The sequence below is a fragment of the Lipotes vexillifer genome, unplaced genomic scaffold (genome assembly GCF_000442215.2).
Source record: "Lipotes vexillifer unplaced genomic scaffold, Lipotes_vexillifer_v1.1 scaffold107, whole genome shotgun sequence".
NCBI lineage: Eukaryota > Metazoa > Chordata > Mammalia > Artiodactyla > Lipotidae > Lipotes > Lipotes vexillifer.
The window spans coordinates 498198-522807 of NW_006777108.1; the positions used below are offsets into that span (position 1 = coordinate 498198).

Genomic DNA, 24610 nt, shown 5'->3' on the forward strand with positions numbered 1-24610 from the left:
TTTGTGGTACGCGGGCCTCTCACTGTTGTGGCCTCTCCCGTTGCGGAGCACAGGCTCCAGATGCGCAGGCTCAGAGGCCATGGCTCATGGGCCCAGCCGCTCCGCAGCATGTGGGATCCTCCCGGACCGGGGCACGAACCCGTGTGCCCTGCATCAGCAGGCAGAATCTCAACCACTGTGCCACCAGGGAAGCCCCATTTCACTCTATTTTGAAAGGCTTTTTCTATAGCTATAATTGGTAGACCTTTCTTCTTTATGTTGGACTGAAACCTGCTGACCTGTGAATTTTTCTGCTGCTGCTAACCCCTTGAAGGGGTTTTCAACTTCACTGTGAGCATGAGTCTAGGCTTATAAAAATTTGTGAATATAATTTCATTATACCATATTTGTCTCTTTTACTGTTAAATGTTAACTCAAGTGTTTTCTTGCTTTAGCCTTGAAGCAAGCCTGATGCAATTAAAGCCTGAGTTAACTTTGTTAATAACAGAATTTTCTTAAAAGATATGTTTTTATAGGAGACTGTGACTTTGTTTTCACAATATTTCATTTTGTTTCTTGGTCTCAGATATGCCACCCACATCTGTGTGTTCCGTGGTATAGCAAGGACATCTCTTAGGTTGTCATTAAGCAGCTTACGAAGACAGTCTAGAAGAGTTTTACAGGGAAAAATCAAGAGAAAAATTTCCATATATGAGTACTTCTGCCCCTCTGAAACTTGCATCTGAATTGTCAGGAATAGTTACTACCATGCTAAGTTGAAAGCAATGAGAAAGGAAAACAGGGCATATAAATGAATGGGGTTGAGGACAGCCTACAGGAATTATTAACCATAAGCCTCCATTGTACTTTTATTCTTTCAACTTTTTAAAAGTAACGTAATTTTCTATATTTTCTTAAGAAACAGACTTGGATATATTTATCATTTCCATTTTTTAAAACAAATCATTATTTTCAGTTATTTCAGTTTTTAATGTTTTTTATTGTGAGTACACTTAACATGAGATCTACTCAAACTTTTAAGTGTACAACACAGTATTGTTAGCTCTAGGCATTATGTTTACGACAGATCTCTAGGACTTATTCATCTTGCATAACTGAGACTTTATACTCGTTGTCTCCTCATTTCCCCCTCCCCTGAGCCCCTGGCAACTACCATTCTACTCTGCTTCTGTGAGTTTGACTATTTTGGTTATCTCATATAAGTACAATCACGCAGTATTAGTTCTCCTGTGACTGGCTTATTTCACTTAGCCCTCCTATGTTCACTGCAGCACTACTCACAATAGCCAAGATATGGAAACAACCTAAATGCCCGTTGAGGGATGAATGAATTAAGAAGATGTGGTATAAACATCTAATAGATTCCTAATCACCGCCCTCACAAAAGAAGGAAAGTCTGCCATATGTGACAACGAGGACCAACCTGGAGGACATTATGCTAAGTGAAATAAACCTATAATACTCTTGTTTAAAGAATTCATAGGACTTTATATTACTCCTCTAATCCCCATAGGATATCCAGAAAGAAACACATACATGAGCAAGTACTGTGAATCCTCTGGCGAAAGAAATACTCTAAGAGGGCAATTAGCTGTTAGTCCTTTCTGTGCTTTTTATTCCTAGTAAAGAATAACCAGCTTATAGAATGCTACTGTCTTTCAGTAGCTGTCATCCTGATAGGCATGTAACATGTAACACACATCTCAACTACGAGCGTTTAAAAGCAATCTATGTCCATGATGGCTTTTCAGTGCCAGCGTCAACCATACCTCCAGAATTTCTCGGTGGGACGGGCAGCAATTTAAGTGTCAAGGAGGCCAGGGGCCTGATCTGGAAGGGTGCTGGCATAGCAGGCACTCTGCTTACAGTGGCTTGGAGGTCAGCGGTGTGGCTGGAGATCACGGGATGAAGGGTGGGTGTAATCCACCCCTGGGTCTTTTTTTTGGGTGCACCACACAAGTTAATGGGTCTCACCAAACCTACTGATAGGAAATAACTTAGGCCTAAGGGAAGGCCTGACTTAATGTCACATTGGTATATTCTTTTTGATATAATTAAACACGTAATGTGTAGTCTAAACGCATTTCCCTTTCCCCAGAATCATATGGAGATCATTTTTTTTTTTTTTTTAACCAGGCTTCACACCTATAAGTGTGACAGTTAAGAGACATTCACTGTGACAGCTGGAACTGCTCCCTTTGGCTTATGTATAAAGCTGCCTGCTCTACTTCTCTGTTCACTTAACAGAAAAGACTCTCACCCTACCTTTTCCTCTTGATGTATCTGAAGGCTGTGCATATACTGAAGTTAGGTAAATCTAATTAGCATCTTCCCTTTGGCTGTCTGTTCAAGGAAGCATGGCTTATATAATTTGATAAATTTGGAATTTCTAGGTGTATGCCTCATGAAGACTGTTTGGCTTTTCCATTCCTTTTTCTTTATGGCCCCAATGCCAGGGGATTTGGACAGGCAGTAGCAGCAGCTTTTAGGAGGAAATAGTTACCTGTTTGTGTGAGGTGTTAGGGTGCTGGGGTGATCTGGGCCCAATCAATGGTCCAGAAACATTAACTGAATATCTGCTTTGCGCCAGGCACTGGGCTAGACACTAGGGGTAAAATGACACCCAGTGTATGGCCAAAAAGTATGGGGGAACCAGAAATAGATCTACATGAGTTAAGGTTAAGATGAGATAAAGCCTGCAGAGAAATAGGCTACAAAACAGGGGAAGCCAGACTGTGAAGAACCTTCATGGCTGAGCTGAAGAACTTCAGGTGGAGTCTATCAATCAGTGATTCTCACGGCCGCCAACCAGCTCTATCAGCATCACCTAGGAACCTGTTAGACATGCAAGTTCTTGGGCCCCACGCAGACCTAATGAAGTGGTAACTCTGAGAGTAGACCCCCATAGCCCTTGTGTTAACCAGCTCTACAGATATTTCTGATGTACACCGAACTTTGAGAACCACTGCTCTGATGATAGAAAGGCCTGGAAGGGTTTACTTTAAAAGCTCACTTTTATGGTGATATAATTCACATGCCATGCAAGTCACTTGTGTAAAGTATACAATTCAATGATTTTTAGGATTTTCACAGAATTGTGCAACTAGCAATGCAACCTAATTTTAGGACATTATCATCATCCACCAAAGAAACCCCGTACCTCATAGTGGTCACTCTCCATTCCCTTCCCACTAAACCTCTAGTCCCAGGCAACCACTAATCTACTTTCTGTCTCCATGGATTTGCCAATTTTAGACATTTCACATAAGTGGAATCACATAACATGTGGTCTTTTGTGGCTGGCTTCTTTCATTTAGCATAATGTTTTCAAGGGTCACCCATGTTGTATCAGAACTTCCTTTTCATGGTCAAATAATACTGCATTGTATGGATATACCACATTTTGTTTATCCATTTGTCTTCTGTTGAACATCTGTGTTGTTTCCACTTTTTGGCTATCGTAAATAATTCTGTTATGAACATCCGTGGGCACATTTTTATGTTTTCATTTCTCTTGGGTATAAAAACTGGAAGAGTTTTAAGAACAGGTGTGACACAGCCAGTTGAATGTTTTAGTATATTTGTTATTTAGTTTGGAACAATGCTTCTCATTCTTTTGCCTCCATACCATTCACATGTCCAGAACACTCCATCAGCAACTATTCTCACTGTTCCCTTTTTAGGTAGTGGTGTGAGGGTAGGAGGTGGATTGTGTAGTTGGAAATATACTCCTCCCCTTGCATCCTCTGGGTCTCCTGTAGCATCTCCTCCCCCTGCCCCATAGTTGAGAATCTCTGGTATAGAGGCATAGGAGCAGAAGTAAAGACATGGCTTAAGAAGCTATTGTTAACAGTTGAGTCCACAGGTGATATGCATCTGAGCCAGGGCAAGTTTAGAAGGGGTGGACTTGTTGAATCTGAACCATCATCCTTAGTGACTCATAGCCTTCTGCCAATTTCCAACTATGCTGCAAAGGCAAAGTCGTACACTGACTTCCCTTTGGTGTGAAATATTTTTCAGCATTGCTTTCTCTCCTGGAGGGAGGAAAGCCCATAGAAGAGCATCACTTCTCAGAGAACAGTCTTTGCCTGCAAAATCCAAAGCCACCCTGGGCGCAGCTCACAGCCTCCTCATTTCAATGTTCGAATTTTCACCTTCTGACAACTTGAAATACAAATGATTTCTGAGCCAAATTATTTCTTGGTAATTTAATGCAAAACGTTCTGTGTTGTGATCTGACCTGCTAAAGGTGGGAGGAACCATAAGATTCATATCTGTGATAGTTTCCTATGGCTGCTGTAACAAACTACTACAAATTCAGTGATTTAATACAACACCAATTTATTCTTTTTCAGTGCTGGAGCTCAGAAGTCTAAAATGAATCTTATGGGGCTACAGTCAAGGCGTTGACAGGGAGTCCAGAACCTGGCGGGTGGGGGCTGGATTCTATTTCCTTTTGGCTTTACCAGAGTCTGGGGCCACGTTCTTTGTATTCCTTGGTTTATGGCCCCTTCCTCTATCTTCAAAGCCAGTGGTTTACATCTTCTCTCTCCGCCTCTGTTTTGCTGTTTCAATCACCAGAACTTCTCTTCTGCCAGCTCAGTCTCTCTCTGCTTCTCTTTTGTAAGACTATCCGAGACTGCACTTAGGAACCACCCAGATAGTTCAAGATAATCTCCCCACCCAAGATCCTTAACTTAGTCACATCTGCCAAAACCTTTTCTCCCCTAAGCAAGATAACATTCACCGCTTTCAGGCATTAGGCCCTGCATAGCTTTGGTGGCCATTATTCAGTCCGCCTCAGTATTGAATCAGCACACTGCTGCTTCTGGGTCAATTCTTGTGTGTTAATGAAGGGATATATGGAAAAGAGAAGAGTAATTTGAAAGCATATACCATTTCTTGGAATCCTTTCATTCAGCAAACTTATACACAGGGACTGAACACTGGGCCAGGAGGCCCGGAAGCAGGAGGCTCCATGTCCTGCTGCTGTGGTAGCAGCCGTGGCGGCACGGGCCAGCATTGCCACTGTGCCTGCGCGCTCGCAGCCCGGCTGGAGCGGCCTGTGCAGTCAGCAGAAGCCTTCTTCAGTGAATCACTGTGGTTTTCTGACTTGTGGCAAACTCCTCACCTGCTTTGTTCAACTGTCTCCCGGGCTAGTGCCACAGGAGATATTAATAAAGTCAACCTGCTTATAAATAATGGGTTGGCCCAAAAGTTCGTTCGGGTTTTCGGTACCAACTTATAGAAAGCCTGAGTGAGCTTTTTGGCCAACCCGGTACCTCCTTTGGTTGACCTACAACAGGAAATCTCTGCTGGCACTTTTCCATATGCATCTCTACTTTGTTATCTCTTTTCCACATGGATCCCAAATGCTCATCATGAAATTTACCGAGGTACCCATGGGGGTTTGTGAGGCTCAACAAGACAGAGATTAGGATGCATGGTCTCTAGGCAACTTCTACCCAAGAGATGGCTTGCCTCCACAAGACAAGATGGCTTGTCTCTAGCTCAGGGCGATATGCAGCGCCCTGGAATTAGTACCTCAGAGGGTGGGGAGATAAATAAGATGAAGCGCTTCAATTTGGGGAGTTTAAGATAAGCAGGGCAGAAAGAATACGAGCATCCAAACCTGTTCTGAGACAGGCTACAGGAGAGGGGTGGGTAGATCTGGGGGAATTACTCTTGACTGGGGGGAGGGCGAGTCAGGGAAGACTCCTCGGACGCGTTCGGTGGGCTGGGACTTGCCCACAGATGGGATGAACGTGTTCCGGGAGCACAGATTAGGTCAGAACGGGAAAAAGAATCCCAAGCCTGGAAGACTGAGAGGTGAGTGAAAGAGGGACAGCCAGGAAGAAAGGCAGATGTGGCGAAGGAGAGTTTCTGTATTTGATAGTTTTGGTTCCGAAATGGCCAGCAGGAGGAAAGGTCTAGAGCGCAGATATATTGTTACGCCTGGAGCTTAGAGACCGGGGTAAGACTGGCGATTAGAGAACGGGGGCTATCCCCAGAGGGTCACCATGGATGTGGACAGGAATAAGGGTCCAAGGCAAACATCTCCCTTGAGGGCACAGAGAGCACTGTGAGAGAGACCGGAGTTCTAAAACACAAACCGACAATGACACAAACAAACCACGAGAAACTCAGGAGGGAAACCAGGAGGTTGCACCGTGCAGATGGCCAGCAAAGGGAGCAGCCAGAGTCCCCTCTCTCTAGCAGAGGAACTGCCATAAAGCCGACCTTGTCATTTTGTATTTATCATTTGTGGTCAAGTGTATTCAAATGCCATGCAAGATATTCATGAAATTTGGCAGGTTTTACGGACGGCTATTTAGGCAGGAGGGCAGGATAAGTCAATTTATGCAACTGAATCCAGCTGATAAAAACCCTCGAAGCTGTGATGCTCTTTGCACTGTGACCTATCACTGTATTTAATTCTAGATTTTATGCGAAGAACCATTTTGTTACTGAAAAACGGAACTAAATTCTGTGAGTTGGATAGAAAATCCTAACAGTGAGCACACGTGTCCATGAAATAATCAGAGTCCCGTGACGTGGCTTGGCTTTTGCTGAAATTATTTGCAAATATTCATGTTGCTACTTGTTCAATTACTTTATCATCTGCTGGTAGTTATAAACAGAAAAGTGGAATTAGGGACTAAAAGTTTAAGAAAAATGACTGGGGGAAAATATGGCCAAATCGAGCACATTTGGCTATGACTGTTGTGAGCTGAAGTAGGCCAATGTGGACATCCACAATTTGTCAGATTCTTTTCAGTGACTGTCGGTAGTCTCTGAAGATTAGAAGTCAGCAGGAGTGACCTGCCTTCTCCTACACAAACTTCCTGTTAGGTGCCATGCTTCAATTAAAGCAAGTTTCAGACAGAATTCTACCCTATGTTCAGCTACTTATAAAACAAAGTACAAAAACATGTACTGAAAACTGGGTCCAAATTCCAAATTCCATTCTGTCTCTTTAAGTACTTTAACAAGTACTTTGCCTAAAATGATCCCTCTGAGGCAACGACAGCAATGTTCTTATGATGGGACCAACTAACCTCTTAATCAGATCAGGTGACGGGATTCTTTATTATGGGATGAGGGTAAGAGGCACCTGTTCTGAATGAGTTCTAGAATTTAGGGTACTCTACCAGAAGCATTCATGGGGGTGTGGGCCCACCTGGCTATTATACCCGATTTACGAAAGAGGAAAGGGCCTGTACGACAGTTCCAGCTACCACACGTCTTGAACGCCCCCTTTTTCCCCCAGGGATAAATTGTTTCTCTCATCCTTGTGGAGCCAATTCAGATAGCAAGAGCCGAGTCACCTGTCTTTGAAGTGTGGACTACTGATTACAGTATTTCAAGTGTTAACTCAGCACCCCTAGAGTGTAAATTAACTTGCACATACACACATCCATGGTACTGTTTACACCGAAGTACATTAAGGTAAATTACAAAAAAAAAATTATAATAACTTTCTTTTTGCACGAATATGGAAAAAGCCACTGTGGTAAGCTGAATAATGGCCCCTAAAAATGTTCACGTCCTAATTCTTAGAATTTGTGAATGTTACCTTACATGGCAGAAGGAAGCTTGCAGATGTGATTAAGTTAGGTATTTTGAGACGGGAAGATTATCCTGGATTATTTGTAGGCCCTACATTTAATCATGAGTGTCCTTATAAAGGGGGAGACAGAGGGAGAAGAGATTGTGGAAGAGGCGATGTGATGATGGAATCAGAGGTGATGAAGGGGAGGAAGATGGAGGAAGAGGCCACCAGCTAAAGAACACAGGTGACCCCTGGAAGCTGAGGAAATCAGGGGAAACGGCTGCTCCCCTCAGAGTGTCCAGGGGAAACCAGCCTTACCAACACCTCGACTTTAGCCTAGTGAAACTGATCTGGACTTCTAACTTCCAGAACTGTCTGAGAACAAATTTATGTCATTTTAAGCCACTAAATTTGTGGTCATTCATTATAGGGGCAATAGGAAATGAATGTAGTCATCAATATTAATGTTAGTAGCATCTTGGTCCAGCTCATGGAAATTTCCATGGGAGCTGTTTTGAAAACCCTTGCCATACGTGGCTGACAGTTCTTGGGTTATTAAGAAAGACTCTGCCCTGAGGGCCATAGAGAGAGGACCTTTAGTGTCTAAAGGTCCGGGCCCAGGATTTATTCCTGCAGGCTTTAGTCTGTTTCCTTCCCTCAGCTGCCATGGATCGTCATCTGTGCCCTAAAGACTTACTTCACTTCCCCTAGCTGTTTTGATTTTTGTCCCATGGGGGCTTCGGGCCTTCCCCTGGGGGGCTGCTTCCTCCCTCCCCTAGGTCCGCCCCACTAGGGAAACTTCGGGACTTGCCCTGTCCCCAGTCTCTCTCTTGAGCACTAGTGAGATCCCAGAAGAGGCTGGGTGGGTGGGTATGAATTTGCCTTGTGCCTGGAGCTCCCAGGAGTTTTGTCTTCTCTGACTAGCCCACACTCAGCAATTTGTTAAGAATTTTAGCTGAATTCTTCTTATTAGCTTGTATGACATCTGTCATCTCCCATGTCCTGTCTCTCCTTGGAGGAGCCTGTGTTTCCTGAGATTTTGTGTAAGCTGGTGGCTCTGCAACCACAGCTCTACGGTAGATTCAAGGAAAGTTGCGATTTCATAGATTAGCAACTTTGGTGAGGTTTTAAGAATAAAAGCAGCCTAGTTGTCTACATCCTAAGAAGAAGCCAGACATCCATTTTATATTTTTTGGCTCATCTATGAATTTGAATTTTTTCCTTATAGCACCTTACTGAGAAAACATTTGGAAAGAAACACTGTTGTTTCCTCACATACCGGTAATATGCACGCCACACAAATCTATTAAAATATTCAGGTAGTTGTGCATTATCCTTAGAACTCTCTCTCCCAGAGAGTAAGCAATCATCTGCAAAATTAAAATGATCACAACGTTAGCAGAAAAGATCTAAGACTGAGATATACTGGTTAAGAAGCTGGGTTTGAAATGTGGACTTAATTATATATCTTCAGATAGACAGGTTCTTTTGGGCAGTGGCTTCTGACTCATCCTGAAATCATTGCCTATCATTTTCCTGAGACTTGTAAGGAAAAAAAATCTGATTGGATAGTATTCACCTCTGCCAAGCCAAGGCATGGACTTACTTGCTAAAGGCTTTCAGCCAGATAGTCTACTTAAGAAGCCTTCAAGTATTTTGAAGGGAAACTGGTGATTAAAAAGAAAAAAAAAAAAAAAAGCCTTTATTATAGGGAAACCCAGCTGCCTGGAATAAGTACAATGTTAACAATTATATATAAAATGTCTATATTATGAAGTAATGCAAAATAAATTCCTGAACATGGAGCTGATTCTAACATGATAATTGGCTATTCTGAGGCTTCCCCCCAGGGCGTGGCAAGGAAGCCCCAGTAGCTTTTAACTTCACAAGAAAATTGTGTCATTTCTCAAAAGGACCTAGTCAGTCATAAACATTTATTGAACATGCTCTAGATTAGCTGCTGTGGGAATCTAAAAGTTTGTAAAATAAATAATTATTCTGAATAATTGTCAGAAAGGTATCAAGTTCTTTCTGAACCCACTTTTTCTAAATATATAATCCCCAGTGATAATTCACCACCACGCCATAGTCCCAGCCCCTTTGTTTTTCACACTATTCTGTCCTTTGGGGTTGGAACAAAGCCAGCTACAGATTTCTCCCAAGAACCTTTAATCTCCCTGACACCTGGCTAGGAACCCTCCTGACCCCGCAACTCAGGTACCTGTGCTCTCAAGCATAGCCTTGACAACCCCAAACCACCTTTCAGCCAGGGACCTGGTTGAATGAAGATGTCCTTATTCCCCTCCACAAAAAATCTGAGATAGCTAATTTATGCCACAGTGTCATTTACTGATACATCTTTCTTCAGAGGATAGCTTCCTTGTAATTTTTGTTTTTAATTTTCTTTTTAATGAGAACAGAGAATGGCAGCATCTCAGGCAGGAATCTTCCCAATGTCCTTCATCGCACTCTGTGGGCTGGCTACCTAATCTGTATGACGGGCTAGTCTGTATGTAGACAGACCATTCTATCTTTCATATTCAAGACGAGGCTGCAGATCACTCTTGGTAGAGCATGTTTTCCAGTAAGTGTAATGAGGTTGGGCTGTGTTACCCATATACTCCCACCTATTCCTCTACATTACGCCTGTGTTGGCAGTGTAATCTTTAGAAACAGAACAGATTTTTCTCCTCTACTTTGTCCTGCTTGAATCTCCAGCTTGGAATCAGAGTGTTGCTTTACTGTTTGGGGCTTACTTAACTGGCTGTAATCCCTATCCAAGTTTCTGGGGCTCCAGGTTTCCTGGGGACTGTTCTGTAAAGTGAATAAAGCAGACCAATGATCCCGGCCTGTCTCCTCTAACCAGCCAAGCACCTAAGGGGCACTCCTTCAGGGGAGAGTCTCCTTGGACAGACCTGAGACATCTGTGCACATCACTGCATAAATATTCACTATGAGCCCTCTATGCTAGAGCGTTGTGTTTGGCTCAAGTGTTAACAGGGTGAAAAAGACATTCAGTAAATGAGTTCTCTGCAATCTGACCACAGTAAAGAACTTGCTATGAGACCTCCGGAGTTTAAATGAGGAGGCAAAACCACACCCCCCTACCTGCCGTGCATTTAGAAATACTACATGACAGAGATGAAAAGGGCCTCAGAGTTTAGCCAAGCCAGCTTGGCTAGGGGATAGGGATGGATGCAGGAAGAACTGAGTGCTTCATTTACCAACAAGAGAATCTCCACTTATATTCATTTTATTTTGTACTCTACTGTATAAGATTTGTTACAATGAAAGAGTTCTCTCCTAGGGATGTGTGCAAAGATATATACAAGACTATTTGCTGAAGCATTATTTGTAATAGGGAAACACTGGAAACAATCTAAATGTCCATCACTAGAATAATGTAGTCTAGTTATTTAATGGAATGCTGTAGAGCAGAGAAAATTAACAAACTAGAACTACATATATGTACACAGATAAATTTCAAATAGTGTTGAGATTTAAAATACAAATTAGGGCTTCCCTGGTGGCGCAGTGGTTGAGAGTCCGCCTGCCGATGCAGGGGACACGGGTTCGTGCCCCGGTCTGGGAAGATCCCACATGCCGCGGAGCGGCTGGGCCCGCGCGTCCGGAGCCCGTGCTCCGCAACGGGAGAGGCCACAACAGTGAGAGGCCCGCGTATCGCAAAAAATAAAAAATAAAAAATAAAATAAAATAAAATACAAATTAGATGCATAAATGTATCGATTATTTGAGGTTTAAATATAAAAAACAATATTGTGCATTGTTTTAGAATATACACATGTGTAGTTAAAGCATAAAAACGTAGATATGAGTGTTGCATATCAATTTCAGAGAGAGGTTTCCTCTCTCCTTCAGGGAAGGGGATTAGGTACATTGGGGATTTCAGTGGTATCTGTACTATTTAGGTTTTTAACATGGTGTTATATCAGTGTTTGCCTTTTTCCATATAAAATTTTGTGTCTGAAATATTTCACTATAACACTTTTGAAAAGAAACGGTTCTGTTTTTAAAAAGCTTGAAAGCCAATGAGCTACGACAAGGGGCTCAGGAATGCTGATATTTGGAGTTACAATGGTCTCCAAGCAGCCCTCTGTGGCCCCTTCCAGGAGTGACCTTCTAAAGCCCATCCTGCCTTTTGGAGCCTCGGATCTCCAGCCTTCGCAAGCCTATGGCAAAATGCATATTATACCCCTACCTCCATCTTTGATTCTCATTAAGTTGGTATGAGGTTTTTATTGAGCATACCAGTGATTCTAGTGGGCATGGTCAGGATACCTTTGAGAAAGATGCTAAAGGTAAGCAAATCAAATCCCGGGAGCCCATGGTCCTTCAAACCTTCACCACAGACTCATTGCTAATAATGATCTAAAGTAGGGGTTGCTGAACCAAGCAGCATCAGTGCTATGACTTTTGTATACTTGTTAGTGATTATTCCTGTTTCATGTTCAACATCATGAAAACCTTTTAAACCTGTGTGGTTTTGAAGATGGGAGTACAGGAACAGCAGATAATGTTAAGATATGATGGGGAAAGTTAAAAACAAGTACTGAAAGGAAAAGATTTTTATTTTCCAAATTTAGGAGGTATTGAATTTAGATAAATGGATTTACTTTGCTACAAATGATCAGGTATGGAACAAAGAGTGTACGGTGAATTATCTAAATACTCCTTGGCATTAATTGGGGAGAGATGCTGTTAAATCCTCTTGTACTCCATTATTAAGATAATACATGCTTTCAACATATCAAAAATATAGAAAATGTAAAGAAGATTATAAAAATTACCAGTAATATCATGACTGAAATATCAGTAACAGCTGCGTGTTACTTGTGAACCGGTTGATGTCAAGTTCACAGTTTGAAATTGGCAAAGGCGGAAGTATTTACACTGCAGAAACAGACAAATGCTATAAACCAACTCCCTCACTTCCACCCCAGATAAGTAGTTAAATTTTTACTAGCAAAGTATTGAGCCCATCTGACTTATATGTGTATTTCCTCCCAAGTTTAGATAATGCTATAATGCAGTTTTGAAAGTGCAGATGTATATCAGACTGAAAGTATATTCTAAGAAATATCTTGGGAAATTAACAGGAGCATCCCTTTCACATATTGAGTGCAGGGGGAGCAAGGACCTCAAGGCTTCCCAGGGCCAAAGGGCATGACAGGTCATGGTCTCCTTGGCAGGAAGGTAAGTATTTCAGGACCTAAGAGAAATGCTTAGGTTTAGGATCTCAGTAGCTTAACTTGAACTCTGGAAGAGCTCTCATGCACTTGATACTCTTCCCCTTACAAAGCTCAGAGGAAAAAAATCCATTTCAGAGTGAATCCTCATGCATTTCTTTTCCTAACTACAAACATGTTTACTTTATGAAATCTCACTTTCTTCAAACTCAAAAGCCAGCTGATAAGGAATAAGTCCTTACAAGGTACCAAGAAGAAGATACCAGATAACTCAGGTGTTAACCTGTATAACAGTTGAAGTTCCTCAAGGCAGTGAGCTAATCGGATGGCATCTTATGGTCTCCTCACCTTGAGGTCCCGAGTTCATCATGAATTAGATTATGGTACCTGGGGGGATGTAAATAAAATGCCCCCCCATTTTTTTCATATAGTATATTCATATCAACAAGAACCACAGGTCTTCAAGAGGCACCACAGTTGCAAAGAAAGAAAACTTTAGGGTTCTTCTTATTTGGCATTAATATTCACATTCTAAGCTTATCTTTTCATTGTATTATAAAGGGAGAGCATGGAGAATGGGGCGATGTGGGAAAGAAAGAGGATAAAGGGGAAATTGGAGATCCCGGACCCCAGGGAAAACAGGCAAGAAGTGATTTTTAACATCTTATGGTAACTGTACACAGTAACTGCTTCCAACCTACATTGACTGTTACTCTTTTTCCACTAGGTAGGGGTTACAAGGTCCAAGAGGAGACCGAGGACTGACAGTGAGTATCAATCCTGGAGGGTAATTGAGGGGTTTGTGCTCACAAAATGATTGCATTTGTGTTTTAGCTTTAGAAGTGACTTCTTTTGACACAGAATTAGTGCTGACATAGATGCAGGAGGTAACTGAACCTGAATGTGAGGGAGACATAACACCCAGCGCCCTTATCCAGCCTCGTGGTAGAGATATAACTGCCCACCCCCGGGTAGAAAGGTTAACAAGGAGGTGAACTGTTTAAAAGAAGCCAAATGAGCAAGGGACTTTTTATTGTACATGATCCTTCACATTTCAGCACGGGAGCTCTTTTTTTTTTCCTGAACTAGTTCCTTTAAGAAGTGCTCTGAGGGGCTTCCCTGGTGGCGCAGTGGTTGACAGTCCGCCTGCCGATGCAGGGGACACAGGTTCGTGCCCCAGTCCGGGAAGATCCCACCTGCCGCGGAGCAGCTGCGCCCGTGAGCCATGGCCGCTAGAGCCTGCGCATCCGGAGCCTGTGCTCCGCAACGGGAGAGGAAAAAAAAAAAAAAGAAGTGCTCTGAGGAGAACAGCAATCACAAAATTGGGATTACTTTTCTGTACTGATTCACCTATTCAACAAATATTTGTGATGATGTACAAACTTTCCCTGTTCTTCTCTCTTTTGTTCTCTCTTGTTTGCACCACTACAAACAAAAAGCTGACCCCTGAAAGTCCCACAGGATGGGAAAGTTCTAGAATTTCTATAGCAAAGTGTACTTTTTCCTTTCTAACTTTGAGACACTACGTCTCCTGGAGTTGAGGAGAAATAGGGACCTTCTCTCCCCGCTCCCTCTTTTTTAAATTGGAGTATAGTTGTTTTACAATGTTGGGTTAGTTTCTACTGTACAGCGAAGTGAATCAGCCAAATGTATACATATATCCCCTCTTTTTTGGATTTCCTTCCCATTTAGGTCACCACATAGCACTAAGTAGGCTTTTTCCCTTTTTGATTCTTTGGTGGGTCATGGTCTGGGGATGTTGACCTTACGTAAGTGCCAGGAAAACCCAGGGGTGGGAGTTCAAGTGGTGAAGGCGAGAGCTGGACATGTGACAAACAGAACTGTGCATGGTTTTATGGCCCATCTGCCTTTTTCTCTTTGTTGTTCCCCACCAGAAGTCAGACCCTCCCCAGATGCCTATGGAGGATGAAGCAGATATATGTGCAGCAACTTATCCTTAAAGTAGCAGAGGAGGATATATGTAAAATGCCCAGAGGAATGTTTCCCATAGGTTTGTACCCTCCCTCCTGTCCCAACATGAGAGGGGAACTGGTTTCCTTCATCCATGCAGTTGTTCATTCACTTCACCAACATTTATTGGGCACCTACCCTGGGTCAGGATCTAAGACAGGCACCGGGGGGATAGTTGAGAGTAACAGACTATGTCTCTGGACTCAAGGAGCTCACAGCGTAATGGGAGAGAAAGACAAGCCAAGGATGTTCACCTATAGTTTGATAAATGCTGTGATAGAAGTGATATGTGGGTCCAGAGCAGACAAAATCAGGTATGGTTTGATGCAAATTCTCTTTTCCTTCACTCTTCCCTGTTTGTAGCATTTAGAAAGCCAAGATCAGCATTAAATGAGATTCTAATATGTGACAGGTTCCTTCATATCAATACCACCCTGACCCAGTACTGCAGGGTGCCTGGGGGGCCCATGTGTACAGCCCTCACTCTGGACCCCTGGACTTCTAGTCCTTCTCCTGTTACACCCCTTCCCCCAGGTGAGGAGCGACCAACATGAGCGTACGCCCCACTCTGTACTGCACTCTGGATACACAGGGTCTCAGAATTGCCCCAAATGGCCCCAAGTTTGGAAGCTGACAGCACTGACCTGTATGCACGAGGTGGCCAAGGGGCAGGCATCTGGGAGGATTTGACAGAGCTTGGATTCACCTCATAAGTGCTGGCTAAGGCCCGGTGCAGCCCAGGGCCGGTGGGGAGAGGGTGCAGGGAGAAGGGGACAGGCTATAAGCCGCGGCCCCCTCTCGCCCAAAACCCACATGAATCCACATGACATCCCATGAGGTAGGTAATAGTGTCTTCCCTCCAGTAAAGGCACGCCAAGTCATGCAGAAAGCTTGAACGGTACGCCCCAAGACATCTCAATAACAAGTACCACCAGAGCCCTTAGAGCCAAAGCTGGCTTGTCTGAAGCCAAATCCTGGCTGCTCCCCCATGAAGGCTGTTCTTGGAAGACACCTTTCCTCTCCCCAGCCCCATTCTCTCCCTGATCAAATATATTTCCAAACACTCTCAGTGGCAGATTCAGTCCAGACTAACAAAGCCCTCTTTTAAGAGGCAAATACCATTGATGGAGTTCAGGTTTTTAATCATTCACAACAAATTGCTTCAGAAAGACTGTTTCTCCGTGTGTCCCTTAAATGTCAGTGTTTCCCAGTGTCTGCCCTCGGTCTTTTCTTCCCAGTCTTCAAACCCTCAGGGAGGGACAGCTATCAAAGTCAGGGGGATGGGGCTTCTCTGGTGGCGCAGTGGTTGAGAGTCCGCCTGCCGATGCAGGGGACGCGGATTCGTGCCCCGGTCTGGGAGGATCCCACATGCCATGGAGCCGTTGAGCCTGCGCGTCCGGAGCCTGTGCTCCGCAACAGGAGAGGCCACAACAGTGAGAGGCCCACGTACTACACACACACACACACAAAAAGTCGGGGGGATGTACAGTTTGAAAAGGCTAATTTAATATTACAGTAAAGTTCTAGGAGAATGAAAAAATCTTTTTATGTTATAAATATAGAAAAGAATATGCTTGACAAAAGGGGGTAGGGAGGGGTTAAAAAAGGCAGAGAAGCTCTGTTCCACGCACTCTCGTCTGCCATCCCTGTTTCAACAGCCAACTGTATGCTGGCATTTCTTAAATCTGCCTCCAGCTTGAACCCCTCTCCTGAGCACCAGACCTCACATCCTACTGCCTACTGGACATCGCCAGCTGGGTGTCAAACCCAGCCAGAATCAAGCTGAACCAGTGACCTTCATTAGCTTCAACCTGCCCCTGTTCCATCCCTCCCTATCTCAGAGAGCAGCGCCGTTATCATTTGCCTCCTAGACTCCTTTCCCTCATCCTCCCTTCCAATTACTCACCAACCCTCTTCATCTCCTTTTGAAATGTCCCTCCAGGTCATTCCTTCCCATCCATCAACACCACCACGGCTTCCTAGTGTTATCTTCTTTGCCTGAACTATATAGGAACCTCAGACCCCTCCACTGGCTGCCACAATCACCTTGCTTCTCTGCTACGGACCATGTCTCTTCTCAGTGCTCAGGATAAGTCCACACTCTTCAGCATGACACAAAGGCTTTCTAAAGTCCATCTGTCTTTCACATTTCCTGTCATTCTTTCAGTCACGTTCCCTGAGTCACAAGTTTAATCAAGTACTCCAGTGCACTGCACTTTGTGTGTTCCATCCTCTGCCTGGAAAGCTTTTTCTCCTCCTCTCCCCACCCCACCCCGGTCAGAGTCTGCCTAACGTCCCTGGACCACAGGCCCACACCCACTCTCCCATCCCTGGTATTGCCGGCAGACCAGTGTGGTTCCTTAGCTCCAAGCCAACAGAACAGTACTTATAAAAGTATTTATTTATTTGCCTACTTCTTACTAGACTCATGAAAACATGAGTCCTTTGAGGGGTATAAACTTGATGCCTTCATCATTGGCACTGAGTAGCCAACGTGGTCATTCAGCAATTTTAATGGAAAGGGTGAAACTATTCCAGTGACTTAAAAGCAAAGAATACAAGGAAAAGATTTATACACACACACACACACACACAACACACACACACAACACACACACACATATATATGACTACTTAAAGCATATTAGACCTGGTTATGCCATAAAAGCACAGTGAAAAGAATTAAAATGCAACCTTGATATATAAATTGCTCTTACAAGTCAAGAAAAGACAAACATTCTAATAGAAAGAAATGGACAAAAGACAAAGACTGTGCATAACAGAATACAACTTGGAAACATACATATAAAATTCAGCCTCACAATAGTAAGTGTAATTCAAAACAATGAGATATTTTGCTCTATCAAGTGGCAAAGATTATATAATAATAATAATAACCAGTGTTGTGTCTCTAAAACAAAATGGGTTTTCTTATATACTGTTGTTAGAGGCGTCAGTTACTACAACTTTTCTGGAGGATTGTAAAGCAGTCTGCAACAAGAACCTTAAAATGGACATGCATCTGACATCAGTAATCAAGTTTTTCAAAATACTTAATAATATGGGCAATTAATTACTACATAATGTTAAGTGAAAAACTATAATCATAAAACTTAGTGAAAAGTATTTTCTCCACTTGTAAAAAATTAAACAGAAGTATATTAAATACATAACATTTCCCCTTCCTAGATAACAATATAAATATATTAATAGACATTTCCCCTTTCCAGACATACTCTAGTTTCAGATTTATTAAATGTCTCTCTAAATGGGGAAAAGCATGACAAAGCCTAAAAAAAAAAAAGATAACTGATGACTCCTTCATTTCATATAATTTTAAAAATCTCACATTGGGAGCTCTTTTTGTATAGCCACTTGAAATCATTGGCTTTTACTCAATTTACAGGAAAAGAAATTAAATTAAAATGCCTTGAATATTCTCTGTACATGCTTCTGTTAAGCCATGTTACTGTCTATGTCACCTTCACCTCACTTCTGTCATTATAGGTTTTCTCCTTTAAAACTTTACTTTTGCAACTGTTACATTGTATCTTCTGAGAACAGGTCCAATGCCCTTTCCAGTTGAGATTTTCTGGGCTTCTGCTTCTCTCATCTGTTAAGTTAATCATCCCTGTCAGCTTCATGTCTTTGGCAGATGTAGGATCCTGACTTCTCCAGTCTCATCCCACGGCATTTGTAAACATGCCATGCAAGGCAGGATGTTGGTACATTGATTCCTAGTACCCAGCTCATCTCAGGCCCTTCTGATGGAGCTGGTGAGCAGTGGGACCTGGAAGGAGCATCCAGGAACCCAGGGAGGTTTCATGCAAGAGCCCAAGTGAGGGTGTTAGGAAACTGGAGAGAAGACTTGCAAATTTGGGGATTGGTACAGAAAAAAAGGAGGGAATACAGCATTGGATGAGATCCCTTTTGGCCCTGGTGCTTGTCCTGGTTTGTCAGCACATGTGGGTTAAACCGTGTAACTGAAAGCATGCATTGCCCACACCATTATTGTTCTCGGAATCTGCAGGGGATTGGTTCCCAGACACGCCCACCACGCACAACCCAGTAGGTACCAAAATCCATGGTTGCTCAAGTCCCGCATATAAAATGGTGCAGTACAGTCAGCCCTCCGTATCATGGATACAGAACCCATGGCTATGGAGGGCCGACTGTAGGTAGTACATCTTTTGTGGGGCCAGACCCTGTGTGTGTGTTACCTCATTTAATCCCACCACATCCCTGAGACACAGACACTGTTAGGTCACTTCATGCCCAAGGTCACACAGCTGATAAATACTGGAGCTGCAATTTGAACTTCAAGTCTGAGTTACTACATTTCACAGCTCAAACACATTTCAATTCTGATATATTATAGGCAACTTTTAACCTCTGTGCTATGTATTTTTTATTAATTTATTTATTCAATTTATTTATTTTTGGCTGTGTTAGGTCTTTGTTGCTGCACGCGGGCTTTCTCTAGTTGCGGCGAGCGGGGGCTACTCTTCATTGTGGTGCGCGGGTTTCTCATTGCGGTGGCTTCTCTTGTTGCAAAGCATGAGCTCTAGGCGTGCGGGTTTCGGTAGTTGTGGCTCATGGGCTCAGCAGTTGTGGCTCATGGGCTCTAGAGCGCAGGCTTAGTAGTTGTGGAGCACGGGCTTAGCTGCTCCACAGCATGTGGGATCTTCCCAGACCAGAGCTCGAACCCGTGTCCCCTGCATTGGCAGGCGGATTCTTAACCACTGTGCCACCAGGGAAGCCCCTGTGCTATGTATTTTATTTGCAGTGGAAGGATTAAGTCAAATAGCCCAATGCTGATTATAATAAGACATACTTTTCATGACTATAGGAAAAAATATGGTCACACAATTAATACATTTTCCTCTTTTCCTCCAGAAAGAAGAAATCATCAAGCTTATTTTTGAAATATGTGGTAAGATTTGACGACCAAGAAAAAACCCATCACTTTAAAATACCAACCCCACTATGTTCTGTGTTGTCAAGATAATGTGCTCACCCAGAATATGTATACTGTAGAGCTCGTGGGAAAGTTGCAAGCTTATTTTCAGTTTCAGTGGGAAACTGAAAGGAAGCAGTGTGAGGGGATGTGGGAATCCTGATTTAAGAAAAGAAAGTCATTTTCCCAGGGTAGTTAAGAAGTGTGAAGATAGTTGGGTCTTTGGACAGCCAGGCCTTTTGTTAGCACAGAGCTCATTTGTATTCAGTGACATTTACCTGAGCCTGAGAAGGAAAGAACAACAAAGGAAGCAGGACTACAGGGGCCTAACTGGTGTGTGAATCCAGCCTAGCTGGTGACGATAATGTCTGTGTTTTTCCTGAAGCAAAAAGTCTTTCAAAATTGAGTTTTGAGCCCTACGTCTAGAGCGCCTGCCACTTCAGAGGCAAAAGGACAGAGTCCGGAGGTCATCTTGTGTCCCAACTCTATCTAAACGCTTCTATGGTGAAATAGACTTGAAACAGAGTTACCAGAACAAGGAAGTAAAGCAAAAAGACTAGCCAAAAGGCAAGCAATTAGTGGATAATGAAGGTAACTTCTGTGTTTAAAACGGACAGAGGCAGGAATATCATTATCCTTCCATACGGAGAACCCCAGAACTGACTTGTCCCCCAAAAGACTTCCAGACCTTAAGAAGCAGCCTGGGACTCTCTGTGGTGACAGGAAGATTGAGACATTGCTTCTGAGTTCTAGAAGCGCTGTAAAATAGCAGCCAGTTTCCTGATGATTTATCATGGCAGGGCTGCAGGGCAACATGAGGATATGAACACACCAGTGGAACCCTGATAATATTTATTGCCAAGGAACTCTGGCAACTGCTTTGAATGATAAACCCTAAATAGAAGTTGTTTACTGACCAGTGTTCTGAGATCACTTCCCTGAAACAGTTTCACAGTATGGATGGACTCTGGCCTCCTTGATAAGATGGGAGCCGCTTTAGTGGTCACTAAGGGCGTGACTGGGGACATAAACCAGAGTAGCTAGGGGCCACTACTCTTGGGTCCAGTTAAAGACCTGAATCCTTCCCCCACAATTAAAATGTTTCATCCCATTACTTTACCCATTGGCCACGCCAATGAGCAAATATTCATTTTCACATAAGGATACGGTTGAAGACTGAAATATTAGCATCCAGATTCCGATTAAATACAAATGGTCGGATGATAAAGGGAAAATTTAGGATGGTGTTTATCTCTTATGGAGGAGGGAAATGGAATCAGGAAGGCATACACAGGGATACTGAATCTTTTAAAAATACTATTTTAGGGCTTCCCTGGTGGCACAGTGGTCGAGAGTCCGCCTGCCGATGCAGGGGACACGGGTTCGTGCCCCGGTCTGGGAAGATCCCACATGCTGCGGAGCGGCTGGGCCCGGGAGCCATGGCCGCTGAGCCTGCGTGTCCGGAGCCTGTGCTACGCCATGGGAGAGGCCACAGCAGTGAGAGGCCCGAGTACTGCAAAAAAAAAAAAAAAAAAAAAAAAATACTATTTTATTTTTTAATCTTAGAAATTGGCTAGCTGTTTATTGTTTTATCCTCTACAGCGTTTTGGTTTTTTTGTGGGGGAGTTTTGTGTGTGTGGGATATATCACTTTTTTTAAAAGGCAGGTATAGAAACCAGAAGGGAGACAATCGTCAGCTGTGTTCACAGTCACAGAAAAGGAAGGTTACAATCTAGCCTTAGGTTCCTCCTTGCCCCTTCTCCCCCCTCCCCTCACCCATCTGATATCAATCAGTGATGTTTTAATTTTCAACCCCGCTGGGTTTCTATGTTAACATTCATGTTTCAGGTTGTGGGCTCAGAAAGTGTGGGACCGGAGAACTTCCTGATTATCAAAGACTTTGTGAAGACTCTGACTGACAGAGTTGCGCCGGACCTTGCCACGGCCCGCGTAGGCGTAACCAACTATGGCCATAAAGTAGAGGAGGTGGATCATTTGACGCAGTTCTCCAGCAAGGACGACCTCAAGCGGGCCGTGGACAACACGCAGTATCTGGGAGAAGGCACCTACACAGCCACAGCTCCCCATGCCGCCAACCGCATGTTCGAAGCCGCAAGGCTGGGTGCGAAGAAGGTGGCCTTGGTCATCACTGATGAGCAGACAGATATGCGAGATGAAAAGAATCTGACACAGGTGGTGAAGGATGCCAGTGACATCGATGTGGAAATATCTGTGATTGGGGTGGTGAAGAGACATGACCCCAACTTCGAGATGTTCCACAAAGAAATGAATCTAATTGCTACCGACCCAGACAGTGAGCACGTTTAACCTATTTGATGACTTTGTTACCCTTCAAGGTAAAACTCAGCTCCAGGGGAAAGGAATTCACACTCTCCTTCCAAGTACCACATCACAGGATTATCCTGACCAAAACTGAAAATCAAGAGGCCAATGAGGCGTATACTGGCATTAAATGGTAACACAGAAACTCTGGAAGACAAAGACGTTTAGTATTTCATTCAGGGAGTACAATCCCTTGTCTTTACTCATTTGTAGTAAGTGCTGAGTTGGCCCTGGAGTTGTTTAACTCAGGTAGCTGCAATTGAAGGACTAAAAAGAAAGAACAGGATTTGGGGGCATTGCTAAGATTAGTTCATGTTCTAAAAGTTACCTCACTTGGATAAGAGATGGAGCAAGCCAGCAGCAAGACAGAAGATAACCATAGAATCAAAATGAACTAAGAAGTGCAGAATGAGTGGAAAACAGGGATGGTAATCTAAAGAGATGAGAGACACGGTAACTGGGATTATTCTCTTCTATTCTCTATTCTCTGTTCCTATGAAAACAGATGATGAAGAGTAAACAAGTTGACGTCAGGAGTTTATCTTAAAGAACAACATACTGAATATTCCTCATACACTCAGTGCTGATCTGATGGCTTTCCCTATGCTGCTTTACCCTTCATGTGAACTGACATTTCCTGACGAGCCATGCCAAGACACTGACTCACCGTGATTGGGAGTGATTGGCATCACTTTACAATGAAACACTCCAGTTCTTTGGAAACTGATAACACATTCTGGCAGGGCCCACACCCAGAAAGCTTGTGAAATAAGTAAAATGTATACTTAATGTGTTTGCAGGCCTCAGTTTGACCCCATCCTTCCTTCTCCACTCATCTGGGAGCAGGGCCCGACACGGCCTCATGCTGTTCCCAGCCTACCCCAGGTACCAGCACGTCTGGCCCTAAGGAGAGCAGACCACGCTCAGAACCTTCCCACTTTCCCTCTTTCTCCAGACCTTTCTAACCTGGGGTCCCATTTCCTTAACACCCTATTGGGCGACTGGTCTATTCAATCTCACTGGGCTGTTAATTTGTTAGAACGGCCAGCAATACTACACATTTCAGAGACATGTTATATTTTAATCATTGAAGAGCTTTATCATCTTAATCAAAGGAGTTACTAATTTGTTCTAGGCAATGAGGGATATATTTTTGGACTGGCTGGCTTTTTGCAATTCCCAAAACCAGAGGTAATTGCCTGTTAAACTTATTATGGGTTAGACTTGCCCCTTCCACAGAGTAGTTCACAGATAACAGACAGACACTTTGGATAACAAGCATTTAAGTCATTCTTTTGCCTATTTGGGCCATCGAATATTATTAAATTAAATTATTTTAGGTGGCCTCTTACAAATGAGGTAAAAATGCATTAAAACTTCTAGTGGTTGACTTCAAGTGATGGGGAAGTGTCTGTTTACTTTAAGGAGAGGGCAAAAGGTCTCTTTTTTTTTTTTTGCGGTGCGCGGGCCTCTCACTGTTGGGGCCTCTCCCATTGTGGAGCACAGGCTCCGGACGTGCAGGCTCAGCGGCCACGGCTCACAGGCCCAGCCTCTCCGCGGCATGTGGGATCTTCCCGGACCGGGGCACGAACCCGCGTCCCCTGCATCGGCAGGCGGACTCTCAACCACTGCGCCACCAGGGAAGCCCCCAAAAGGTCTCTTTAAACAGATTTTGAGTAATGTTTCATTGCTCCTCCTGTTCCATTTTCTACTTCTCTTTTCAAAGATAGATACCCTTAAGCAAAAATTGTTTAAAAAAAGTTGTGAGGATTTTGAATCCTACCTCTCATATTCTGGGTTCACCACTGCTTCAACCTGGATTTGGGATATCGGGGGAAGAACTCACTGAATCTGCTCCAGAACCCCGGAAAGAAATTTCTGAGTCCGAGAGTAACTGTCTTGCTTAATTTGTGAGCCTAAAATAGTGTATTCAGTCTGTTTTACATCAAAGACAATCTTGCCCCACGCTGTCAAGAATCAACTGAGGTATGGATGTTTTCAGGTCCTTGGCTCTAAATAGCAGGATTTTGTCTCCAGATTTCTAGCTCTGAAATAGCTCTGGGGCTTATGAGCTTGAATATGAGATTTTTTAATATTTCCATATTTTATATTCATTAAATGTTATAAATAATATTTTTATATTACATCCCTGCCACCACCAAAAGTAATCGTGTACATTAGAACAGATTAATACTGTACCATTTGAATCACCCACTTGCCACATTGGCAGATCTTTCTGTATGGGGTCACAATTCTCCCTCATCCATCTGTGTATCCACTCCCCACTTTGCACCCTCTCAAGTTTCTTCCAAGTGCACACAAGCTCAGCCTGCACTCTCCCACCTTCCAATCCACGCTCTTGTTCACTGAGCTTCCCCCGCCTGTGCCCAGAGCGGGGACAGGGAGGGAAACTATGCATGCATATCGCACAAGGTGGGTGCTTCGTTTCAGAGCTCCCCAGTCACCTGTGCGTGAGAGAACTACCTCCTGAAGGTATTGAGACAAATGTGATCGTCCTTCAAGCAAGCTTCTGGGAACTGACTTCAGCCCATCAGGTCACAAGCAACTGTTAGTTTCTTT

General features: G+C 43.5%; 1 protein-coding gene across 1 annotated transcript in view; it reads left to right on the top strand.

The window, feature by feature from the left end:
• Window positions 1–24610, top strand: part of COL28A1 (collagen type XXVIII alpha 1 chain) — a 161550-nt gene that overhangs the window by 119782 nt on the left and 17158 nt on the right. Inside the window, 8 exon segments of the mRNA XM_007450791.1 lie at window positions 12698–12766; window positions 13321–13401; window positions 13491–13526; window positions 19627–19691; window positions 21517–22012; window positions 22014–22044; window positions 23761–23815; window positions 23817–23912. Coding sequence (XP_007450853.1) covers window positions 12698–12766; window positions 13321–13401; window positions 13491–13526; window positions 19627–19691; window positions 21517–22012; window positions 22014–22044; window positions 23761–23815; window positions 23817–23912 — 929 coding nt within the window.